This window comes from Ambystoma mexicanum, chromosome 1p, assembly GCF_040938575.1.
Source record: "Ambystoma mexicanum isolate Mex_15411 chromosome 1p, UKY_AmexF1_1, whole genome shotgun sequence".
Taxonomy (NCBI): Eukaryota; Metazoa; Chordata; class Amphibia; order Caudata; family Ambystomatidae; genus Ambystoma; species Ambystoma mexicanum.
This window is the reverse complement of record NC_090921.1, coordinates 275,894,314-275,919,511: the sequence shown is the minus strand read 5'-3', so window position 1 is coordinate 275,919,511 and position 25,198 is coordinate 275,894,314. Positions and strand designations below refer to the sequence as shown.

The window sequence follows — 25,198 nt, the reverse complement described above, 5'->3', positions numbered from 1 at the left end:
CAATGGGAGGAAGGTGGCTGCAGATGACTGGGAGACATGTTCCGAGGTGGGAAGATACTCTCGTTTGAGGATTGTAAAAAGAAGTATGGGGTGGGGGAGGGAGAGAGGCTCCGGTATGCGCAGTTGCGCCACTGGGTTATGCACCCTGTAAATAAGCTGGCGGCCACCAGGGGGAAGACGAGGTTTGAGAAGTTTCTGCACTCGAATGATGAGTCAAGGGGCCTTATATCCAATCTTTACAAGTTATTAGACGAAACTCCGGATAGGGCCCCATGGCAGTATATGCGGGGATGGGACCAGATGATGGGTAGAACAGTTGAGCGGGCGGAATGGGAACGTTTGTGGCGGGTAATCCCCAAGTTAGCGAGGGCCTCCCAAATCCAGGAAATGTGGTACAAGATCTTATTTGGGTGGCACTACACTCCAGTCAGGCTTAAAGAGATGTTTCCTACAACTTCAGGGGAGTGTTGGAGGGGGTGTGGAATGGAGGGTACGGCACAGCATATCTGGTGGACGTGCCCACGTATTAAACCCTTCTGGGTGGAGGTGCAGAGGGCTCAGGAGCAGGCATATGGGCCAGGAAGTAGTAGGTCCCCAGAGGAGACTATACTTGGAGTGGGGAGGAGCACTGGGGTGGGGAAGCCTAAATCCCGGGAGAAAGCGAGAGTGATTCTTGTCCTGGCCGCTATGACAGTGATAGCTCAGAGATGGAGAAGTGGGAGGTCCCTCTTCTCCAGGATTGGCTACGGAAAATCTGGAACATTGTGTCTCTTGAATGGGCCACATATGCAAAAGATAATAAGCTGCAGTCCTTCGCAGGAGATTGGGAGGAAACCCTGTGTTTTTTGCAAGACGACTTTCGAATTGGCTGGCGTCCTCAACGCCTGCGCTTATTGGACCTGGGGTGAGCGCTGTTGGAGGAATGGTGTTTGTAGAGGGTCATGGAAGTGGTGCAACTTGAAGGGGATGAGGGGGGAAAGGAGAGGGAGGGAAGGGAGTGGGGGGTGTGGAATGAGGGGGCTGTCTACGCGAGGCGCCTTGGACTATCCAAACTATGTCTTTCTCTGGCAACAACAAACTGATGCTGCCTTGGGGGGGGGAGGTGGGGAGGTGGAGAAATGGGTTTTGTTACTCTCTTTGTTCGAAAACTAATAAAAAGAAGTTTTAAAAAAAAAACAGGAGACACCGGAGAAAAGATGGACAATGAAGCAAAACAAGAGGAAAATGTAGAAGGAGAGGTACGTGAAGAATCTGAAGACATAGAAGTGCATGGATTCTCAATGTGTTAAGTAAAGTAGGCAGCAAAATCGGAAGCCGAGAGATTTGAATGAAGAGTCCAATTAGGAGAGAGAGTGGAGAAAGAAAGATATTAGGAAGGGAAAAAGATGAAGAGTACGAGAAGAAAAAGAGATACTTAAAGCTTGATCAAACTTGTGTAGCATAGAATAGATCATGGTTGAGAGATGATTGAAGGGAAGAAAGCGCAACAAGATCAACCAGGGCACACAGTGTCTGCCAGTGACATTCAAGCTTGCAAAGTTTAGTGTGAGAGGCCTGAACAGAAGTTGACGGAGTTGAGGTGGTTTTTGTGAGGGAACAGAGGGCTGGAGTGGATAGCAGACGTCAAGAAGAGGTGCCAGAACAAAAGACAAGAGCGCAGAGGACGTAACAGAAGGGAGCAGAAAAATCTGAGAGAGAAGGAATAGACCCATAGATAACAAATGAGGAAATATCAAAACAAGAAAGGTCATGACACCGAAAATAAAGAGGTGAGGAACAAAGGATGGAGAAGAAAAAGAATGTGCAAAATTTAAGAAGTGGTGGTCAGCAGTCAGAAAAGGGGAAGCAGAGATGAACAAGTATGAAGTTAGAGAAATCAGATCAAGAGAGGATCCAGAATATATGTCAGAGAAGTTGGAAAATGAATAAGATGAAAAGACTCAGCCAATGGGATGAAAACGACAGGACTAATGATGAATGAGAAGGTGAATATTAAAATTGCCAAGTGAGAAAAAATGACATTCAATCAGAAGAAGGAAAGCAAAGAATCAATATTGTCAAGGTAATCTACCAGAGGACCAGGAGGATGAAGGATAATAAGAAAAGACGACAGACGGTAGATGAAGGAAGAGCAGTCCAAGAAGAATGGTAAAGAATGCCCACGACGACACCGTCACCCAATTCCTGGTGGAATGTGAAACAATGGTTTGAGAAGCCGCAAGAACAGCTGGGGTATAGTATTAAACTGCGAGATCCAAGTCTCACTCAAGAAAAGAAATTGAAGATTAAAATAAACGAAAAGGTCCAAGATGGAAGAAGAGTTATTGCACAGGGATAAATCAATTGTAACTGTATGAGAAAGCCACGAACACATAGATGGCTAAACAAGATTAGCAGGATTCCTGGTGCAGGATGAAGAATGCCATTGAACAGTGAAAAGTACAAGAAAGAATAGGGATAGAATGAGTCATAAAGAAAAAAAGTATATAGGTTGAAAAGAGCATATGGTATACAATTGTGGGTGGGAGCAAATGAGTTAAAAAGGTCCAACTTGGCCAAATGCAAAGACCAACAAGGCCAAATTGCAAGTGATGGTATATGGCCCAGAAGGAAAATTATAGGCAAAGGGCCAGGGACATCATTAGAGACCCGGTGATGAGCCAGACGCTGAGAGAACACATCCTAGAATACATGGCCAACAATGATCTCCCCGGAACAAACAAAGATACTGTATGGGACGCCCATAAGGCGGTCATAAGGGGACACCTCATAGCGCTTAAAGCTCAGAAAGAGAAAGCTCATCGCCAATGAGAAAAAGAATTAGAAGGGAAAATAGGGGCGATACAAGCAGTACTGAGAAAGTCGCCCACCAGGAAACTCATGAGAACGACGCGGCATGTTCAGGGGCAGTTGGAAACACTCTGAACGAAAAAAGCAGAAAGGGCTCTACTTTATACTAAACATTGGTATTATGTGAAGGCAAATAAAGCAGACAAACTGCTAGCTAGACAGCTGAGAGGGAAACAGCAGGCCCAGACGATACAAGCTCTGAAAGATGAGTCAGGTCTACATAAAACACAGACGGAGGAGATTGGAAGGATTCTAGGTATTTTACCAAATACCAAAAATTGTACTCCACTGACCATCCGAAAGAGGAGCTGCAAGAGGCCTTTCTGGCTGGGGTTCACCTCCCTGGCCTGACAGAAGAGGATAAACAGGCCCAGGATAGGGACATCACCATAGACGAGTTCAATGCAGCAATACAGTCCCTCCTGGATCCGGATGGGTTTACCGCCATATACTATAAGACATACAAGGATATCCTTGCCCCGACACTTGCATCCCTGTTCAACACATTTGGGGGGAAGGGTGAGGTGACACAGACAATGAACGAGGCAAAAGTGCTGGTTTTTCATAAAAAGGGGAAAGAAGAACAACTCCCCACCGCTTACCGCCCGATAGCCTTAATTAATCTGGATACCAAATTGTTCACAAAGATTCTTGCGACATGTCTGGGCCCAATCCTCCCCAGGATAGTCCATCAAGACCAGTCAGGTTTCTTCCCAAACCGCCAGACCCACGACAACATAATGTCAGGCTGAGATCCTGGTGTCTGCGGAAGCTGCTGAACACCCGACAATCCACCCAAAATGTGGCACTCTGAGCTGATAATATATATAACCGCTCAGTTTACCTCACTTCTAGGGGAAAGGGGGAAGGGACAAATTAACAAACACCAGACTGGAAGCTATCCACTAGCTGGTTCTTCACCTGTAGTAAAAAACATAAACATATAATACACCTCATTACTCAATGGGTTACTATACTAACCTTAAAACTCTATATCCTTTACCAAAATAGTAAAAAAAAAACATACCTGGTACTTCTCTTCAGAATGCCCAGAGAAGTGATAAGCAGACAAGACTTCCTTACTTGTTCACCAGAATCTTAAAGATCATTCAGCCTTCTCAACAGGTCCATGAATGTAAAATTTAACTTTGTAGTAAGATCATTCAACCTTCTCAGCAGGTCCATGAATGTAATATTTAACTTTGTAGTTCGTCTTCTCTACCTCAAGATTCTTGAACAAAGTCTAAAGTTCTTTAAATAAGTTTAAGGAAGTTCTTGTATTCATTTTTATATTTTCTTTTTAGGGTGTCTTTTACTCTTGACCGATTTTAAAACTTGCGATGAAATCTTCACGTGGAAAAAACCACTTAACACGCGCTAAAAATCCAAACCGCGGGTAAACGCATACGTGCTGAAAATCCAAACCGCGGGATAAACACACGCGCTTTAATCCAAGTCGCGGGAAATACGCACACGCGCTAAAAATCCAAATAGCGGGAAAGACGCACACGCGCTAAAGTCCAAGACGCGAGTTAAACACACTCGCGCTAAAGTTCAACCCATGAAAAAATACGCACACGCGAAATCGCGGGAAAAAGCACACGCGCTTTTATTTTATCACGTGACACTTCTGAGAGCTTGCGCGGAAGCTCCACATAGATTTGTTCTTGCGCACGCGCAGATTCGAAACGCGTAATAAAATACACACGCAAACTCACGTAGCAATACCCCCGCGTATATGAACAGTAAACGCGAGTCAAAAGTTCACGCTCGCGCTTCACTCTCACGTGCAGAGTCACACGCGCAGGTTCAAGGTAACGGAAAAATCACGCGCTAGTTTGAAATGATACGTAGGAAAGAAAACAAACGTACGCGCTTCAGTTTTTAGATACATGTTTGCGATTTCAATCCTTTAAAATTAATATAACCTTTTTACAAAGTTCATCAAAACATGGAAAGTCACTTATCTTGTGATTGAGTCTTGAAAACTTCTTTTCTCAGAAAATTGGAAATTTCTCACTCCTGTCCTGTGTATCCACGAACTCCATACACGACTCCTGTTATATTTTCAAAGATGCCGCTTGACTGCTTGAAACTTGACACCCCTGAACAAGTTAAGCAGGAGCAGCATAGCACACGACCTCTCAGCTGGGCAAAGACGATGAAAGGCCGTTTAGAATATTCACTGTCCTCCCTATAAACAATCTCCAGCCAATTAGAATTTAGACTGAGAACCTCCATCTGGGCTTGGGGCATTTTCCATAGACTGCAATGAAGGTTAAGGGCAAAATTGGCTGATTTAAAATATAACCCATAATAACTTCCCAAAACCTTTCTATACTAAATATGTGTCTCCCCTGACCCAATGTAAATGAGTATATGATACTGTATGTAAAAGAATATGTCACTCCAACCTGACAGTACCTGACAGTACTCCCCTCCTAACGCCCAGTCCCTGGGCCACTTTTCAATGGAAATTTTTTATGGAATCTTTCAACCAAACGAGGAGCATGCACATCACTTGCTTTCTCCCAAGTGCGCTCTTCAGGACCAAAACCCTCCCAATCAATGAGATACTCTAGCTTTCCTCTTATTCTTCTAGAGTCCAGAATTCTCTTAACCAGAAATTCTTCTGAAGCATCTTCCTCAATCACAACCGCTGAAGGAGTAGGTGTCAATCTAGTTCCTTTAGCCACAGGTTTTAATAAACTAACATGAAAAGTTGGATGAGTTTTCATATGTCTGGGTAATCTAAGACGAACAGCCACAGGATTTATCACCTTTTCGACAACAAAGGGTCCTAAGAAACGAGGGCAAAATGTATTTCTTCCTTTAATTCTCAAAAACTTGGTTGATAACCACACCAAATCTCCCTCACTATATTGAGGACTAATCTTTCTTTTAAGGTCAGCAAACCCTTTGTATCTTTGTTTACTCTCCACCAACACCCCTTTTGCCTTTTCCAAATTCCTTTTCATGACTTCTAGTCTCTTTTCTACTTCTGGGTTTCCTGAATCATTATTGATCTCAATACTAAGAAAATGAGGATGAAAACCTCGTCCAAAATAAAACGGAGACATAGAGGTGGCATCCTTACTACAGTTGTTATATGCAAATTCTGCAACCCACAACAAATCTACCCACTCTTCACCTGTCTGCAGATAACACCTCAAATATTTTTCCAACTCCTGATTTATCCTTTCTACCTGCCCATTGGTTTCGGGATGGTAACCTGATGATAGACATACCTCAACTCCCAATCTCTTACAAAAAGCTCTCAAAAACTTAGAAATAAATTGAGACCCTCTATCTGAGATGACCTGACTGGGAATTCCATGTAATCTTACCACTTCTTGCAAGAAACTGTGAGCTAAACTATCAGCGGTAACCTCTCCCTTCATTGGAATGAAATGTGCTTCTTTAGTGAGTAAATCAACTACTACCAATACCGATGTACACCCTTTATCTTGTGGAAGATCCGTGATGAAATCTAAGGACACTGAGTACCAAGGCTGCGGTGGAACTGGTAACGGCTCCAATAACCCAGAAGCCTTTCCGATGAGATTCTTAGAACTAGCACAAACCTCACAGGTCTTAACAAAATTAAGGGTATCTTGTCGAATTTTTTCCCACCAAAAATTTCTTCTGACCAACTCAAGAGTCTTCCGATACCCTGGATGTGCTGCCAAGACTGATTCGTGACACTCCTTCAACATTTTTTCTCTAAGTTCAATTGATGGTAAATAGAGTCTGTCATCTAGATAAGGTAAACCATCTTTAATTTTGCGAGCTGGATCCAAACGAACCCAATCTTCAAGTTGTGTCTCAGAGATGGATTCCCGTACTTTCTTGAAGATTTCGTTCTCCTTTTCAATCCCAGCAAGAACAAAACGTTCTGGAGCGATCAATGGAAGTGGCTCACAGACCGACTTAACCTCACTTTCTGGAAACTGCCGTGACAGAGCATCTGCTTTTTTATTTTGATTACCTGGCTTAAAAGTAACTATAAAGTCATAATCCGCAAAAAATAAGGACCACCTAAGTTGTCGAGGTGTCAGAGTTTTTGCTGTCTTCAAAAGAAGTAAATTTCGGTGGTCAGTTAATACTGTCGCAGTGTGACGTGCTCTTTTTAAAAAATGTCGCCATTCTTCAAATGCTGCTTTGATAGCAAGAAGCTCTCGGTCTGAAATGGTATAATTTTCTTCCGCAGGTGAAAATCTCTTAGAAAAGTAGGCCACTGGATGCAATTGTCCTGTAACATTATGCCTCTGAGACAACACTGCTCCCATTGCCACATTGGAAGCATCAGCCTCTACAAAAAATTGTTTGGAAGTATCAGGATGAATCAAGATAGGAGAGGTAATGAATTTCTCCTTCAAAATTTGAAAAGCCTCATCAGCCTTAGCTTCCCAAACAAATGGAACTCCTTTTTTTAAAAGTCGAGTAATTGGAGCTACTAAACTGGAGAAGCCTTCAATGAATCTTCGGTAAAAATTGGCAAATCCCAAAAAGCTCTGGATCTCCTTCACCTTAGTTGGAGTAGGCCAATCACGAACCGCTTCCACCTTTTTTGGATTCATTTCCAGGCCACAAGGAGTGATCACAAATCCTAAAAATTCCACCGAATCTGTATGGAACTGACTCTTCTCCAATTTAGCGTAAATATTATTCTCTCTCAATTTTCTTAAGAACTGTCGAACGTGAATTTTGTGTTTCTCCAAATTCTGGGAAAAAATCAAAATGTCGTCAATATAAACGATAACAAAAACATCAAGAAATTCCTGAAGAACCTCATCGATAAAAAATTGGAAATCCGCTGGGGCATTGCAAAGACCGAGAGGCATCACTTGGTATTCGTACAGGCCAAATCTGGTCTTAAATGCCGTCTTCCAGTCATCCCCCTCTTGGACCCTTACAAGATGATAAGCTCCACGTAAATCCAACTTAGAAAATATGGTAGCATCTTGGATTTGATTTAACATTTATGAAATGAGAGGGAGAGGATACCGATTTTTCACTGTCATTCTATTTACCGCCCTGTAATCTATACAAGTTCTGAGAGAACCATCAGCTTTTGACACAAAGAACAATGGTGAGGCTGCCGGCCATTGAGAGTGCCGAATAAATCCCTTAGCCAAATTTTCCTTTAAATATTCTTTCAAATAATCATTCTCTTTTTCTGTCAAGGCATAAACCCTACTGCTAGGTAAAATAGCTCCAGGCTCCAACTCTATCTTGCAATCAAAAGGTCTATGAGGAGGCAACTCTCCAGCTTCCTTTTCATCAAATACGTCCCAAAAATCCTGATAACAAGTAGGAAGTTCCCCCACAACTGCTCCAATGTCAAAACCTATTGCCCCTCTTCCTGCAAGCGAAAATGAAACGGAATTCACAACTCTTTCTTTCTCTTCAAGAGATTTTCCTGAAAAACAATGTTCCAGACAATAGGTTGATTCTAAGGATACAATTCTTGCACTCCAATCAATTCTTGGATTATGAAGAGTAAGCCAGGGCATACCCAAAATAATTTTCAAGATTGGCGCATCAATTAACTCAAAAGAGATATTTTCTTTATGACCTCCAGTCATCTCCATCACATGTAATTCTGTATTATGAGTGATTGGACCTGAAGAAAGTGATGTCCCATCAACTGCCCTAACCTGCTCCACTTCTTTCTTTGCCACTAAAGGAACACCTAGAGTTTTTGCCAATCCCCTATCCATGAAATTACCCGTAGCTCCTGAATCAATAATTATTGGCCCAGAACCTAAAATTACTTTTTCAAACATCAAGGATACGTTCACAGTTATGTGAGGAACCGCTGTCTGTATTGTGTTAGCCACTTGTTGTACTATGCCTGAAGATTTGGAGATCTTCTTGGGGGTAAAAGGACCGTTTTCAAGAAAATGGCCACTCCTACCACAGTATAAACACAAATTATTCACCCTTCTTCTTGCCTTCTCTTCCTTGGACAATGGACCTCTCACCCGACTCTGCTGGTCAATTATCTTTGACTTCACTTCTCTGTTCACCACCTCAACCTTAGGCCTGTCCATTCTTCCTGGAAACCTAACTTCTCCCTGAGAACGTCTACGCTCTAAACGTCTTTCTGTTAAACGAAAATCCAACTGAACTACCAAATCAATTAAGGCATCTAAAGTATTTGGTCGATCCAAAACTCCAGCCAGAGCATCTTTTAACTCATCCTTTAAGCCCCTATAAAATAAGGAAGCCCTTTTCTCCTCTGGCCATCTACTTTCTAAAATTAAAGTTCTAAATTGAGTGATATAAGAAATGAACTCCTTTCCTCCCTGGCGCAGTTCCAGTAATTCTCCATCAACCTCTAAAGATAACTGTCTCTTATCAAACATTTTCTTAAATTCGGTCTGGAAAAGGGAATAATTATTCAAAGCCAAACTCTTTTGACTCACCAAAAGACTTCCCCACGCAGAACCTTCTCCAGATAAATATGATAAGGTGAATGTTACCTTAGAAGCATCTGTGGAAAACAACTCTGGACGACTTAATAAATGCAATTCACACTGAGTCTGAAAAATTTGAAACTTTCTTGAATCTCCTAAAAAACGTTCGGGAGCGGCCAAAGGAACAGGCATAACTAAAGTTCCTAAACCTCCCACTGCCCCTCTAGGAAGTCTAGGTTCTTGTTCTTCTCCTACTCTCACCAACTCAGGTGGGTTTCCTGCACCTTCCGAAACTTCAACTTCTCTTTCTTGTATTTGAGTTACCTTTAAATTTAACTCATCCATTCTTTGACAAAGACTTGAATATTCCTGATGAGCCACCCGTAACTCTTCTCTCATTTCCCTAACCATTACTCCCAATGCCTCCATGGCTGTCTCGTCGGGGTTCATGACAGCTTGGGCAGACACTTTTTTATTGGCCTTTCATTCTGTCAGGCTGAGATCCTGGTGTCTGCGGAAGCTGCTGAACCCCCGACAATCCACCCAAAATGTGGCACTCTGAGCTGATAATATATATAACCGCTCAGTTTACCTCACTTCTAGGGGAAAGGGGGAAGGGACAAATTAACAAACACCAGGCTGGAAGCTATCCACTAGCTGGTTCTTCACCTGTAGTAAAAAAACATAAACATATAATACACCTCATTACTCAATGGGTTACTATACTAACCTTAAAACTATATATCCTTTACCAAAATAGTAAAAAAAAAACATACCTGGTACTTCTCTTCAGAATGCCCAGAGAAGTGATAAGCAGACAAGACTTCCTTACTTGTTGACCAGAATCTTAAAGATCATTCAGCCTTCTCAACAGGTCCATGAATGTAAAATGTAACTTTGTAGTAAGATCATTCAGCCTTCTCAGCAGGTCCATGAATGTAATATTTAACTTTGTAGTTCGTCTTCTCTACCTCAAGATTCTTGAACAAAGTCTAAAGTTCTTTAAATAAGTTTAAGGAAGTTCTTGCATTTATTTTTTATATTTTCTTTTTAGGGTGTCTTTTACTCTTGAACGATTTTAAAACTTGCGATGAAATCTTCACGTGGAAAAAACCAGCACACGCGCTAAAAATCCAAACCGCGGGTAAACGCATACGCGCTGAAAATCCAAACCGCGGGATAAACACACGCGCTTTAATCCAAGACGCGGGAAATACGCACATGCGCTGAAAATCCAAACCGCGGGATAAAACACACGCGCTTTAATCCAGGTCGCGGGAAATACGCACATGCGCTGAAAATCCAAACCGCAGGGAAAAACACACGCGCTTTACTCCACGTCGCGGGAAATACGTACACGCGCTGAAAATCCAAATAGCGGGAAAGAGGCACACGCGCTAAAGTCCAAGACGCGAGTTAAACACACTCGCGCTAAAGTTCAACCCACGAAAAAATACGCACACGCGCAAAAACCAAATCGCGGGAAAAAGCACACGCGCTTTTATTTTATCAAGTGACACTTCTGAGAGCTCGCGCGGAAGCTCCACATAGATTTCTTCTTGCCCACGCGCAGATCCGAAACGCGTAATAAAATACGCACGCAAACTCACGTAGCAATACCCTCGCGTATATGAACAGTAAACGCGAGTCAAAAGTTCACGCTCGCGCTTCACTCTCACGCGCAGAGTCACACGGGCAGATTCAAGGTAATGGAAAAATCACACGCTAGTTTGAAATGATACGTAGGAAAGAAAACAAACGTACGCGCTTCAGTTTTTAGATACAGGTTTGCGATTTCAATCCTTTAAAATTAATATAACCTTTTTACAAAGTTCATCAAAACATGGAAAGTCACTTATCTTGTGATTGAGTCTTGAAAACTTCTTTTCTCAGAAAATTGGAAATGTCTCACTCCTGTCCTGTGTATCCACAAACTCCATACACGACTCCTGTTATATTTTCAAAGATGCCGCTCGACTGCTTGAAACTTGACACCCCTGAACAAGTTAAGCAGGAGCAGCATAGCACACAACCTCTCAGCTGGGCAAAGACGATGAAAGGCGGTTTAGAATGTTCACTGTCCCCCCTATAAACAATCTCCAGCCAATTAGAATTTAGACTGAGAACCTCCATCTTGGCTTGGGGCATTTTCCATAGACTGCAATCAAGGTTAAGGGCAAAATTGGCTGTTTTAAAATATAACCCATAATAACTTCCCAAAACCTTTCTATACTAAATATATGCCTCCCCTGACCCAATGTAAATGAGTATATGATACTGTATGTAAAAGAATATGTCACTCCAACCTGACGGTACCTGACACATAAGAAGGGTCCTTCACCTTGTCGAAAACATTGGCATTAAACAAACCCCGGCAGCATTGATAGCCCTAGACGCTGAGAAAGCGTTTGATCGAGTAGAATGGTCTTACCTGTTTCGGGTTCTTCAGAAAATAGGAATGGGCAAGGGCTTTATAGACAAGGTTAGGGCCAATTACAACTCCCCGTCCATCAGGATAGCGGTAAATGGGGGGCTGTCGGACAGGGTATACCTAGAAAGAGGGACGAAACAAGGGTGCCCGCTTTCCCCCCTTCTATATGCCATATACCTGGAACCACTGGTGGCCATAAGGGGCCCAGCGAAGTCCCTCCCACACTTAATGGATATCATAGAAAGATTTGGAGAGATATCTGGGTTGAAAATAAATAGGCAAAAATCGGAGATGTTGATACTGGCAGGGAATAGAGAGGAAATTACCACTGCGGCCACAGATTGCCAACTGAAAATAGCCACCACGGGCATCAGATATCTAGGAATTACTCTCACTGACCAAATAGACAAATTGTATGCCCACAACTACCCTCAAATCCTAGAGAAAGTAAAAATTATTTGCTAAAATGGAACCCGTTGGCGATTTCCTGGTGGGGGAGAATCACGGCAGTGAAAATGACAATTCTCCCCAAGCTAATGTACTTGTTTCAGGCGCTCCCGATAAAACCCCCCCAGGCTTTCTTCAAAGCACTCAGAAAGGCGGTCTCTAAATACGTCTTGCAGAACAAACCCCAAGAATTTCAAATGCTGTATTGACAGCTCATAGAAGGGAGGGGGGATGTGCCATGCCACACTTCAAGAAATACTACGAGGCGGCCCAGCTCAGGGACTGGATCTCGGAACAGGGGGAGAACATTTGGGAGAGGCAGGATAGGGCGGTGGCAACAGCATCCACCAGACACCTCCTATGGATCAATAGACGGTTCCGACATGCTAACACCACCATTAGCGAGATACTGAAGACGGCATTGGGGGTGTGGGACGCCGCCATGAAACATGAAACCCTGACCAAGGATCCCGCCCTGTTCATGCCAATGTTTGGAAATCCCGAATTCCCCCCGGGAATGGAAAAGGGATCTTTTCACAGGTGGGTCGAAGGGCGGTGCAAGATGGTGGGAGATATGCAACTTGACCGACAGATCAGGTCTTTCGAGAACTGCAAAGCACTATTGAACTTAACAACAAAAGATAGATATCAATATGAACAGTTACATCACTGGTTGAGCACTCCACGTATGAAGGAAGCAATGACTAGGGAACTTACCCCCTTCGAGACCTATATAATGACTTACACTGGCTCTCGCAGGTTTGTCTCCAACACCTACAAATGTATAAATGCACTAAAGGAACCTACTGCTTGGCAATACATGAGGAAGTGGGAGAAAACCCTGGGTTACGCACTCCCCAAAGAAAGGTGGGAATACATATGGGGTCTAATGCCAAAACTGACAAGAGCCATCTAAATGAGAGAAATGTGGGTGAAAATGATGGTGCAATGGCACTACACCCCGGAGAGATGTTTGCTAACTCCCCGAACAAATGTTGGAGAGATTGTGGTGGGAAAGGAGATTGGAGACATCTGGTGGGACTGCCTGAAGATAAGCCCATATTGGGGAGAGATCAAAAACCAAATGCTTGGAATGTTCCCGGGGACAGAACACCTAGGAGAGGGAATATGGCTGGGGGGCTTTTGGGATCCAAAGGACACAACGCTAACTACTCCGCAGAAAAGGAACTTTACGGGCCTCCTCATAGGTGCGTGGCTGGAAATCGCTAGCAACTGGAAGCACAAAAACCCACCATTGGTTGTAGATTGGTCGCGAAGGGTTTGGTCACATCTGGCATTGGAACTAATAACATATAACATTCAATGAGATCACGGGAGATTTAGAAATGACTGGGGAGGGGTACTAGAATTCCTCCAAAAGGACTATAAAGAACAATGGTGCCAACACAACATAAGGCTATTGGACTTATTTACGTGAAGGAGGAAAAGGACTCCCTTGATAAGACCTATACGAACTGAGTTATGTATGCTCGGGGGGGGGGTGTTTATTGTTTGCGTTAAGTGTAGAATGATGCACAACCGTTGTATGGAATGACGTTGAGCTAATAGAAATCCAATAAAAAATATGTTTTAAAAAAAAAACATCGCTAGGGCCACCATAGGTGCCAAATTGGATTATTGCAACGTCCTCCTACTAGGCACTTCAGCCAAAAATATAAATAGATTTCAAATCACACAGAATAACGCCCTGAGAGCAGCCCTCAATATTCCTAGGAGGGAACACATCTCCCTAGCAAGAGAAAATAGCCACTGGCTCCCAGTCAAAGAACGCATCCAGTTCAAGACTCTCACCATTACCACAGATGCATATCCCAATCTGCCCCTAGCTACCTCACTGAGCGTATACAGCCAGTCCAGACACTCAGACCCAAAAGGGACCTGTACGCAAACCAACTCTCAGTCCCCATTTTCAACAGAGCAAAAGCTGGCAGCTCGAGCTTCGAAGTTCTAGCTCCAAAATCTTGGAACTCTCTACCTCCCAAACTGAGAGCTGAAACATCCCTCATGGCTTTCAGAAAGGCACTGAAAACCAGCTTATTTAAGTGAATCCTACTTAAAACACCACTGCAATGTGAATAATGGCTATTATACAACTGTACCTATGCTCACTGTTCCCATCTAACCTCAGAACTTAGCTATGTCTATAACTATGTTCCCATTGTCTTTGTTATATTCACCTATGCCAAGTAAACTATCTTGTAACAGCGCCACGATGCCCGAGGGCAGCTGAGCGCTTTAAAAATGCAAATAAATAAATAAATAAAATAAATAACGGATGAAGTTGTTTTGTGTTTATTTAGATGTTTTAAATAGAGTAAAGATGGCAACTTCATAGCAAGCTGAAACAACGTAAGCATGTCAAAATACTGAAACAAAGCAGGGTTCAGACAACTACAGCAAACAGAGAGAAAAACCGCTCACCAACTGCTGGGGCACAGATATCCAGACAGTTGATGACCCCTAAGCTACTACACGCTATGGAAGAATAGCTAGGGGACAGTAAGGACATTCCCAGGTGAGCGCAGGCTTTGTAGGTTCCCTGTTCGGTTGAATGCTCAGATGCTGCTCTCCTGGCATCCCCTAGAGTCCTGACAGAAGGTAGCGGTTTTGTGGTGCTAGGCTCCTCTGGGAGTCATCTGCATATACTAACCTGCCATATTATGATTAATGAACCAACAGACTAGAACACACCAGGCTTGAGGGTTCATTAGTATTTTTCTTTATTCATTGGCTCTATTTTTCTTATACCTTCAGAAAAAGGCAAACCAAATACACCTGGGGATAGACACCCAAAGATCTTCTGTCCCCCCCACCTTTCTTGTCAAGCAGGGCTCCCCAAACAGTTTGTAGATACACTCTTGATGTCTCTGTGATCAAATTGATGGAAAGCCCAGATAAAGTACAAATATTGACTATTAGTTAGATCAGCTCACACCATCAGCAATGAAAAATGATAGCTCCTTCATGCCTTTATTACATCAAAGTTCTCTTTTTTCACAGTTTAGAAGGATTTTGGGGTACTTCTCAGCATTCACACTTTCTCTTGATAGCTTGCATTCCCACACGATTCGCTGTGCGGTCTTTCCAGGTGTGGTGTGGAGAGGATCACCTCCAATCCTTGTAGAAGCTTTAGAGAAAGCCACACCAGCCCTTATCACAGTTTCCACAGGGGTGGGAGTCCTTAAGGGCCTTATCACTTCCCTTCCCTAGGGTCTTGATATCTACCCTTGGCCCTGCACACCTCCCCCACCCCCATTGTGCACGTTCCTCCTTCTACTCTGGATTCTGACTCTTGAGATCAAGGATTTTCCCCCAACCTCTCCCTTGGGCAGTTCGTGTCCTCTTGTACCTTCCTCTTCTGACTAGTTCTGCTCTCACTAGTCCTAACCGCCTATTGCCTAGGTGTCCCTGGCCCCCGCATGGGGTTCTCCTTCCTACACCTCTGGCTTCCGTCCTCCCAACCTCTGGTCTTCCTCGCCTGCTGCACACCACCTGTCACCCTCTGGTGTTATTCACGTTCCCCCACCAGCTGTACTCCACCCTCCACCATCTGATGTTCTTCAGCTTCCTCATCCCGATGCTCTCTACTTCCCCTCTCGGCTTCAATCTCCACCACACACTTGCCTCACTCTGCTCTTCCCTCTTCTTTGTAGTGGTCTCTCTAAACGCCATCTCATACCAAACCCTTCTCATTTCCTGCTCCAAACGCCCATATCCTCTTTTCTATTGTATCCCACATCATCTCCTCCACTGAGGTTGGGCTCAGTCTGAGGTGTTTCAGGTGTGGCTGGTTATTCATCTGGATTTAAAAGGGTTAGTTAAAACAATTGGCTGCAGTGTGGCTGTTTCGTGAGCTGTTGATGCTACCATACATGTAGCCGGGACCATGGTTCCTGCGTATGTGTGGGTAGACACTACAGCAGAGGTAGAGCTGCATCTCCTCGCTCCAGACAGGTGTTTGGGTAACGCTAGGTCCCTGCAGCAGATGAGCGCCAATGGTGTCTTATCTCCCATCCCACACAGTATTTTATGTGCAAGCAGGACAGTTGAATTTCTGGGTTTTCCTACTCGTAAGACGTCAGGGAACAGGGATGGATCTATTGCCCTCATGCCAAAAAGATCTTAAATGGTCAAACACCTCAAATAGTACAAAGGACAGTTCCCATGCTCAAGAGAGTCAGTGGCAGAAGCCATTTGATCCTCCTCAAACTGCCCCCTAGGCAATCATTCACTGGCTTGGGGAGACATGCACCCCCCTGCTTCACTCAACTAGAAGTCCCCAGAATAAAGCAGAGGACCTCTTCACACACCCATTTTAGACCAACCTCCCACAGCTGCAGTTGAAACCTTAGGGATGAACCCTGGTTGATAAGGTACTGAACATTTCACTTGAAACCTTATTTTCACACAGACTCTTCTGGGCTGACGTACCCGGTTTAACAATCTTAATCCGGTATAGCATTGGAAAAATAGGGCACTTTGGGGTGCTGTCTTCCACGGAGGTCTTGGGTCATGGCATGCAACGATCAAGAAAGTTGGGAGTGTTGGCACCTGGTTATTGAATGGTAAGACATCTGGGCCAAATATGAGCAGATAAATACACTGGAACATTTCATTCTAGTAACTTTCCATGTCATAAAATCAATTTCTTCTACCTCTGCTTGCCACTATCTGAACCAAACTGAGTAGTTTAAATGTATTTTTAATTGTTTTTTTATTGAAAGCCTTTGAGATGTAAAATATAGCCTGAAAGACAAAGAGAGTCATTCAGTAATACCACTCAGTGAAAATCGGGCATGCAATACTTTCATCCAATTTAAACTGCTCATAAAATCGGCAGCTTATTTTTTGTAGAATAAGTCCCTGTGTTGCAGCTGCACCATGCTGATAAGGCCCAATAAGGCACCGACACACATCTGGGATTGATGGTTGTGCTCTTGTTCAGAGGAGATTTCATAACAGGTTTTCAAACTAAAATCTTCTTGCCCTCTCCTCCCAAACATGAGAGGACTGCTGCACAGGGGAACGACCTTTGCACAGGGTGCCAATACACTTTGGAATGCACTTTCTAAAATGCAGGGACAGGGGGAACATTGTCTCTGTGAGCTCATCACATTGAGAACGTTTTTGTTAAAAATAAATGTCTACCCTCCTTGTGGATGACAGATTTTATTAATCCTTGAGACATATGTAACCATGGGGAAGGAGCCAGGACCACCAGGTTTCATGACATCAGATTCAAAGAAATGGGCAAGCTTTCCATCTATAATTCATAGAGTGGTATACTTCAGGAAGACATTGCTAGCTGGAGAGTAGAGCATCTCATCCATAGGATGGGCATGAGTAGTGGCCTGCACTGTGTACTGTCAGACTCAGCTAGGGACTGATAGCTCTTGACGGACCTGGAAAATACATCTGGCTAAGCACTGCCTCACACCATGATGTATATGAGGTTTCTGGCTAAATAGGACGTGGGGTTATTTGTAATATACAATTATGGTTTAACTTTCCCTTGTGTTTTTGGCCAACCCTGCATCCGCCCCCACCTCCGAAGAGATTTGGAACAACTTCTTGGATTTTTCTGAACTTTACAAAACCCTGATAAAATGAAATAAAAATATTGGTAGTGGTTGTGACGTCCGTTCATCTTGCGTAAAGTGTCAGCAAGTGGGGTTGCTGCAAACATATACGAATAACTGTTCCCCTGGTGCAGTAGAAGTTGTAAAATGTGCATGAAGGTCACACCAACCCCATTCCCCACTTCTGCTGAAAGAATGCTTGAACTACATGGAAGACCAACCATGCGGACATGGAGGAAAGAGGAGGGATGCATGGAAGGGCTGCTACTTCATTCAGTATCGACATTGGGTGTAAACGAGTACAGGGCTTGGAGGCCGGCTGGGGGAGGAGTTGGGCTTTAGGGTAGCCAGAGCCAAAGTAAAATCTGCCCTGTCCCAAGGGCTCTGGGATGGTCATGTGCCAGAACAAGACAGAGCTGCGCTCCAGCAAAGCTTGTCTTGCCAGAACGTTGTTCAGTGGAGGTTCCTGGTGCTAGCTAACCCAGCAGTCTCCTATATCTGCTCCCGAACCAGGGCTCCTTCCATCACCCACAAGCAGGGTTCAGGATTCTGAGCTTGTGATAAAAGTAATGTGGAACCATTCTTCGCGCCAGTTTCCAGCACCGCCATTTTGAGGTGTGTGGAAGGATTGGAAGTGAGATGTGGTACTTTCCTGCAGCAAAAGCTGCTAAACTCTCGTCGTAGGAGAGAAATGTGCACCAGTGGCACTACGAGCGTTTCTTTAAAGACTGCCACTTTTCTAATTTTGCAAAAATGTCCTTAAGCTTTCAGTAATTTAAAAAGTGCTGCTGCAGTATGGGAAATGCTATTTTTAGACAGGAAAACCATGTGCAGTGAAGGTGACCAGCACCTAACAGGAGTCGTATTTTAACTCCTGTTTTTTGACATGCAAAAGCAGGACTCTGCCAAGAGAATGCCCTCAGCAGTCCATACCTTGCATTCCTGATGGTTACCAAGGCCGTTGTCAGGCCGTAAATCAAGCACATTCAGAGAGGCTTTGATACAAGGCTGCTACATTTTCACTTTGACAGAGTATGATGAGTTTAAGGAAAATGTTCTTCCTTCATGGAAGAAAACGTTCCTAATTTTGCATGCACCTCAGAATTGGGCCGCATATGATTAGTTTATGATCTATGTGAGAAATAGCCCAAGCCTCACATTCATTAGCATGCTGTTCAATTGAGTGTATACTTCTTGTGACTTACACGCATTTTTCTAGTAGGGTGAATATTGTGGAAAATCAATTGCTGTCACAGACAAATTTAAAATTTAAAATTCTGTGGTCACTGTTATGTTCCTAAAATGCTCTTAGCTTTTATGCAAATCACCAGTATTGGGTTCCTTGAAGAGATCTGGCACTTGACCTGGGCAGGTTTTCCCCTGTCAGCCCCACCCAAACAACCCCGTCCCCATACGAGGAGGTTGAGGGATCCCAAAGTAAATGTTTTCCATTTCCAGCACTGCCCGGAGGGGTTGAGGGGAGGAGCAAACATTTGGGGGAATCTCTGTAATTCTCTGCTTAATACTGACACAATTTCACAATTCATATAATTGTTTCTAGGTTGAAAAGGAAATCGAGGTTCACAGCCGCCTGATGCACAAAAACATTGTGGATTTCCACGGTCATTTCCAGGACGAAGAAAATGTCTACATGATCCTTGAATATTGCAGCCACAAGGTGAGAAGTAGACCAGTGGTAGACCAGTGAGTAGGGGTTCATGACACATTTATCATTGACTGCTCTAACAGAACTGCTTTGGGGCGTTCTAACAGAACCGGAATGGGGTGTTTCTGTAAAACTTGCATGAGGTGCTACAACAGAACTGGCAATGGGTGTTAATGGATGAGCTAACAGAACTATTCTAGGGGTGAGATAACTAAATTTGTATGATATACAAGTGAGCTCCCATCAGTCATATATGCTGTAAGCAATTGCTGGGATGTGTTGCTATAACAGAGTGTTTCTCTGGGGTGATGTAACTTGCCATAGGGTTTGATAACAGATGGCTGACAGGATTTTTTAACATCAAATATCAATTAAATGTTTAGCCCGAGAGGTGTCACTGGAGTGATATAACAGAGGAGGAATCATATATATATATATATATATATATATATATATATATATATATATATATATAATCGGAAAATCTGTTAGTTTGGTAGTTGGTTAGTTTGTTTGTTTCTTATACAATTCCACACCGTTCAACCAATCTCCACAAATCTTTGCATAGTTACCTGTGAGGACCCTCCGGATGTCACTAGCTGCATTACATGTGGACACCCCACCCCATTCCCTGGGATTTCAGCCCCTGCACACATGAGACGGTTGCCTGGAAGCAGCAAAACATCAAGGTGGGCATGATTTTAAGCATCTTGATACGAGGAATAAAACTCAAGGTCCATATGGGATCTTGAAAAACACATTTAAAGGCCATAGGATGTACCATTTCTGAGATATTTGCGCTGCAACGTGCAAAATCGGCAAAACTTCAATGTGGTCGTAGAAAGACCAGACAAAGCTCATTTTAAGCATCTCAACGCCAGGAGCTAAACTCTGAGGTCCCCTAAGGGATCACGTTTGAAACACCTACAATGCACGGTTTCTGAGATATTCGCACTGCAACACCGCCCTGCACCACGCCAGGGTGAGGCGCCAGGTGGGGAGAGTGCACAGAAGGTCCCAATATGCTGCAGCATGCCAACTCTCGCCTACCCTCCACATCTGAGCTAGAGAATGTAAGCCAGCCACACGCACCCATTCTCAGAACAGAGTGCAAAGCACATCAAAGGATAAGCGACTCAGAAGAGGGACCTACAGGATCATTCATTTTCAACAATTAATGACAGTGGTACCATGTCTGTCTACTGGCTGCATGACATTTGCACACCCCACCCCTTTCCCCGGATTTCATCATCTCAACACATGACACGGTTGCCTAGAACCAGCGGAAACATCAATGTGCTCATAAAAGGACCGGACAGAGCTCATTTTAAATGTCTTGACATGAGAAACAAAACTCAAGGCTCCCTATGGAATCTTGAAAACCATGTTTCAAGGTCCTATGGCGAACCATTTCTGAGATATTTGCACCGCAATGCACCAAAACACACAGCACCGCGCCAGGGGGAGGCAAAAGTTAGGGAGAGCGCACAACTGTAAGTGGAAAAAGCGCAAAGTAGGTCCCAGTATGCTGCAGCTTGCCAACTCCCGCCCCCCCCCACGTCTGGTTCAGGGGATGTAAGTCAGCCACACACACCCTTTCTCAGTGCAGTTTACTTCAGAATGCAAAGCGCATCAAGCTCTAAGCGATTCGGAACAGTGACCTACAGGATCATTGATTTTCAAAAATTAGAGAGTCTTATCATGTCTATCTACAGAACCCATGCAAAGTATGGGTACTTTTCACTAGTTAGTTGATATATCAAAGCTACATGAGTTGTTATAAGAATTTGTGGAAGCAATAACATAGGTGTACTGGGTAATTTGTGATGGGGCCATCAGATCGTTAGTAGGGCTTTATAATAGAGTTGGGCTGTCATGTAGAGGTTGAGGGTGAATTCCTGGCAATATAACAGAGTTATCTTGGAATGTTATAGCAGAGAGCACTGTTGGGGTGTTAAAACAGGAAGTTGGCATGGGGGTGTAATAACAGAAGGCTTTTGTGTGATGCTGTAGAAGAGTTATGTGGTTCCGCAGGAGAGTCTGGGATGTAATACTGGATGTAATATTATGCAGAAGAACAACCATGGGATGCTATACCAAAGATCAGCTAGGAGGTGATATAATTGTGTGGGGTTGTTATTAGAGAGGGCAAAAATGTAAGTTGTATGTCAATGACCCCTTGCCTGACCTTGGAGAGTGTGGGGAGTGTAAGAAACCAGAAAGTGTCTCACTCACTAGTACCTGGGGATCTGTCATCCAGGAGGCCAGGACACAGCCATCGCTTTTGGATCCAGTTCCTGGGGGTGGATCAGTGTGGTAGGATAACGTGGGTGAGGGGTCTTCGGGGAGTGGGAGTGGGATACCGGATGGTGAGATGCTGTGTCCCCTTCCTTGTAACACCTTTACCCAATCCTATCAGGTAGGATATTTAGGAACTCTACGCCCCCCCCCCAACATGAACACTTTCTCACGGACAGCCCGCTATGAGAGACTAACACCCCAGGAGTATACCTGACATGTCCCAATACAGTGGTCAGGTGAACTCAGGCAATTGCTGACCATCACACACACCTGACTTCCATTACACTTCCTAACACAGAAAAAAGACGCAGAACGAGAGCACACTCTGAGTGAGGCAAAGCACACAAGGAAACAGCAGTTCTGAGACAGCTGCTGAACAAGAGAGGAAAGACGGCAAAACTGAAGGGGATTGCAAGAAGGGAAATTCCCTTGACCTTTTCGACAATGAACCATTACTTTCCAGAGACGTCGAATATAGAAAGCTTAAGACCGGGAAACCAGGCTGAAGAATCCTGCATTGTGTGTCAGAATTACCCGGGGCCATCCTGCATCAATAATCATGGCAGGGAGAATCACCAGCTGCCGCTGTACCGTCCTTGGCTCCAAGAACAAATCCGCTTCATTGAAATCAACACAGCCGGTGAGTTGGGGAGACAGATACTAGACTGGTCTGTGCTGAAGCCAACGTTGCAAGCAGCAACATTGTATGGAGAGCACTGGAAGGAATATTGTTAAAACCTGTGTGATAAGAGATGGAGGTGAAGTTGAACTGCTGATGAGTAATGGATCTTTAAATCAAACTGCAATACCTTTGAGAGAGTGGTCCGGCACTGTGTCAGTGCTCAGTCGAAGGTCTCTGTAAGGTATCCAGCAGAGAAGTGACAAAATTAGATAAATTTGGTCTGAGCCCGTTGGAGGGAGACCAATTGAAAGAGAATGAATAAATGTGAATCAAAGTGGTCCTGCGACGGGTCAAGCAAAATCATGCGCACAATCGAGAGTCTTCGATTTTGATGAAGTAGAGAAAGTTTGGAAAAGTACATGAATTTTGTCTGAGCCCGGCAGAGGGAGACCAATTGAAGGTTTTGTGTTAAAGTGGGTCTGAGCGACCTGGGTTGACCAGTAAATCACCAGAGAAGTTCTAGAAGTGAAAATCCTGAGAGGAAAGGAACTTTAATGTTGTGCATCAGGCCCTCTGAAATAAGAGACTTTGAATGGCAAAGAGACTTTGGCACAGAAGGCCCTGATGTTGAAGTCTTGAACTGCATCATCGTGTTAGAGAAGCCAGAGAGTGTGCTAAATTCGAGTGTGCCGCCTTGTCCCATGCTGAAAACAGGAAGAAGAGAAGCCAACGGCTTGAATATCCTGACATATTATTTCTTGAACACTTTTCTTTTGCTCAACATTATTTCCCACACTATTAGTATTTAGAAGTAAGCATTGTCAATAGGTTTATTAGTACAGGCCATTTTATTTTGACAGACTCGACTAGCACTGCGTTATTATTATTTGATGGTCGTAGCTTGCTTCCATCCTTAGATTTAGGATCAGATAGGCGTTTTTCAAACCCAATTGAAGTTCAATAAACACCCTTGAACTGTGAACACGTGTGTCTGTCTTACTATTTGTTACCATGCCTTCCTTACAGGAGGCATCTCCCAGGACCCTGTGACGCAGGAGAGCCTGGGTTGAGCCAGAGAGCAGGGGCTCACCACATGTGTGGCATCTGGACATTTTACCCTTTGTGGGATAGATAGACAAACACATTATTTTTTTCATTTTTTATTTATTTTTCCAATTTTATAATGTGCTTACTTAGTTCCATTGGAGTGGTGCGCAGGACAGTCAAAGCGACAAAAGAATCATATGACATAAAAATGTATATAAATAATTTCATATGCTCTGAAAACGATCGCAATAAAAAGAGATAAATAACAGTTGCTAATGTGCAGCATCATCAATAGAAAAATTATGGTCATATCCATGCATAATAAAATCTGGTTGATAAATGGGGCTCAATGTAGAGAGACTCCTGTAGATCCTCCACCAGTGCCCAGCTTGCGGAAAAAAGCTTCACAAAGATCTCTAGGCGGTATGTCGCCCGAAACAGAGTGAGGCATATGTCCAGATATGCTTTGCGACTGTGCTGGCGCAACCTACATATATGGTGTCACAGCCCAAAATTACACTTGTATTAGGCAGGAATAACACTCCTACTGAACTACATGACAAGCTCTAATGTGCCTTGCACCCTTGAAATTTGTCAAATGGGGCTCATCAAATCTACCCATATGAGAGAATTGGTGGAGTAGGATATGGACTCTCCTGACATGCGAAAAGATTACCTGTACCATACAAAACCATGTTGATTATTTCTTCAAAGAATGGAAGTGTTTTCTAGAATATTTAAAGACACATACTAAGGAATATATATGCCCCACTTGACTTAGAGCACTGGCCATATTGGACATATTATAAACGAAGGTATTGATTTAATGAGTGTACCCATGAGGTTTAACTGTCTACCTGACTCTGTATGTAGATAAAACAGGTTAAACACTCATCGAGCTGTGTATCTTCTTACCATAAAAGAAAACCTTTATATCAAAGCTCTAAAAAAGATGTGTATATGGGGAGGGTGATCTGCAAGCACCGTTCATTGGAATATGATCCTAACTCTGGATCATCAATTAAACAGAAAGAATGGGAGATGATACATCAACCATGTACGCTGCGCCCTTGTATTACAAAGAAAAAATCTTAATCAGTTTTCAAAGCAAAAATGACTTATTTTTGTGGTATGTTGCCTGTATTGAGCCAAAAAGACTGACACAACTCTTAATCAGTTTTTAAAGAAAAACAATTCTTGTTGTTCTGGTATTCTGCTGACACGTGTTTCGACCCCTTGACCCAGGTCGTCTTCAGTGCTTTGCTTTTTTAAAAAAAATATTTTTGACAAAAATAAACATACTTGAAATGTAGTTTCCTTCTTTTCATTAAACGATTATGGAACACCCTCTATGTTGGTATGAGAAGCAGAAATGTCGAAACAATCTCAAAAATTCCAATGAGGGCAACGTTTGTTGATGAAACCTAGCCCCTCACAAATATCCAGGTGGGATGTGAGCAATGGCTAGCAGGGGTTATGTCGGGTCAGCAAGCAAAAGTGCAGGAGTGCAAGGTGGAAAGGAGGTGGTCTGAGGATGGAGATCTGTGACTTGGGCAGTAGGGTGCTGGCATGTATGCAGGCGCACCGGACACCCTAGCCCTGTACAATGGGCAGCCTGCTTCTGCTATTACCTGCTTAGTCTAGGAGTAAATAAGTTGCCTACTAAATTACTGCTATTCAGAAGCCCCGTGGCCATTGCCAAACTGGGGAAGGAATACTCCTGTTTCAGCATTAAGGATTGTTCCACCCCAGTCGTTAGAAAAATTAAGATGCTGGGTGTTTTTCTTGACTCTTACCTTGGTGCTGGGACTC

At 43.6% G+C, this 25,198-nt stretch overlaps 1 protein-coding gene across 1 annotated transcript in view; it reads left to right on the top strand.

The window, feature by feature from the left end:
• Nucleotides 1-25,198, top strand: part of PLK5 (polo like kinase 5 (inactive)) — a 404,540-nt gene that overhangs the window by 69,325 nt on the left and 310,017 nt on the right. The window contains exon 3 of the mRNA XM_069646658.1: nucleotides 19,312-19,428. Coding sequence (XP_069502759.1) covers nucleotides 19,312-19,428 — 117 coding nt within the window. The remainder of the gene's footprint in view (nucleotides 1-19,311; nucleotides 19,429-25,198) is intronic.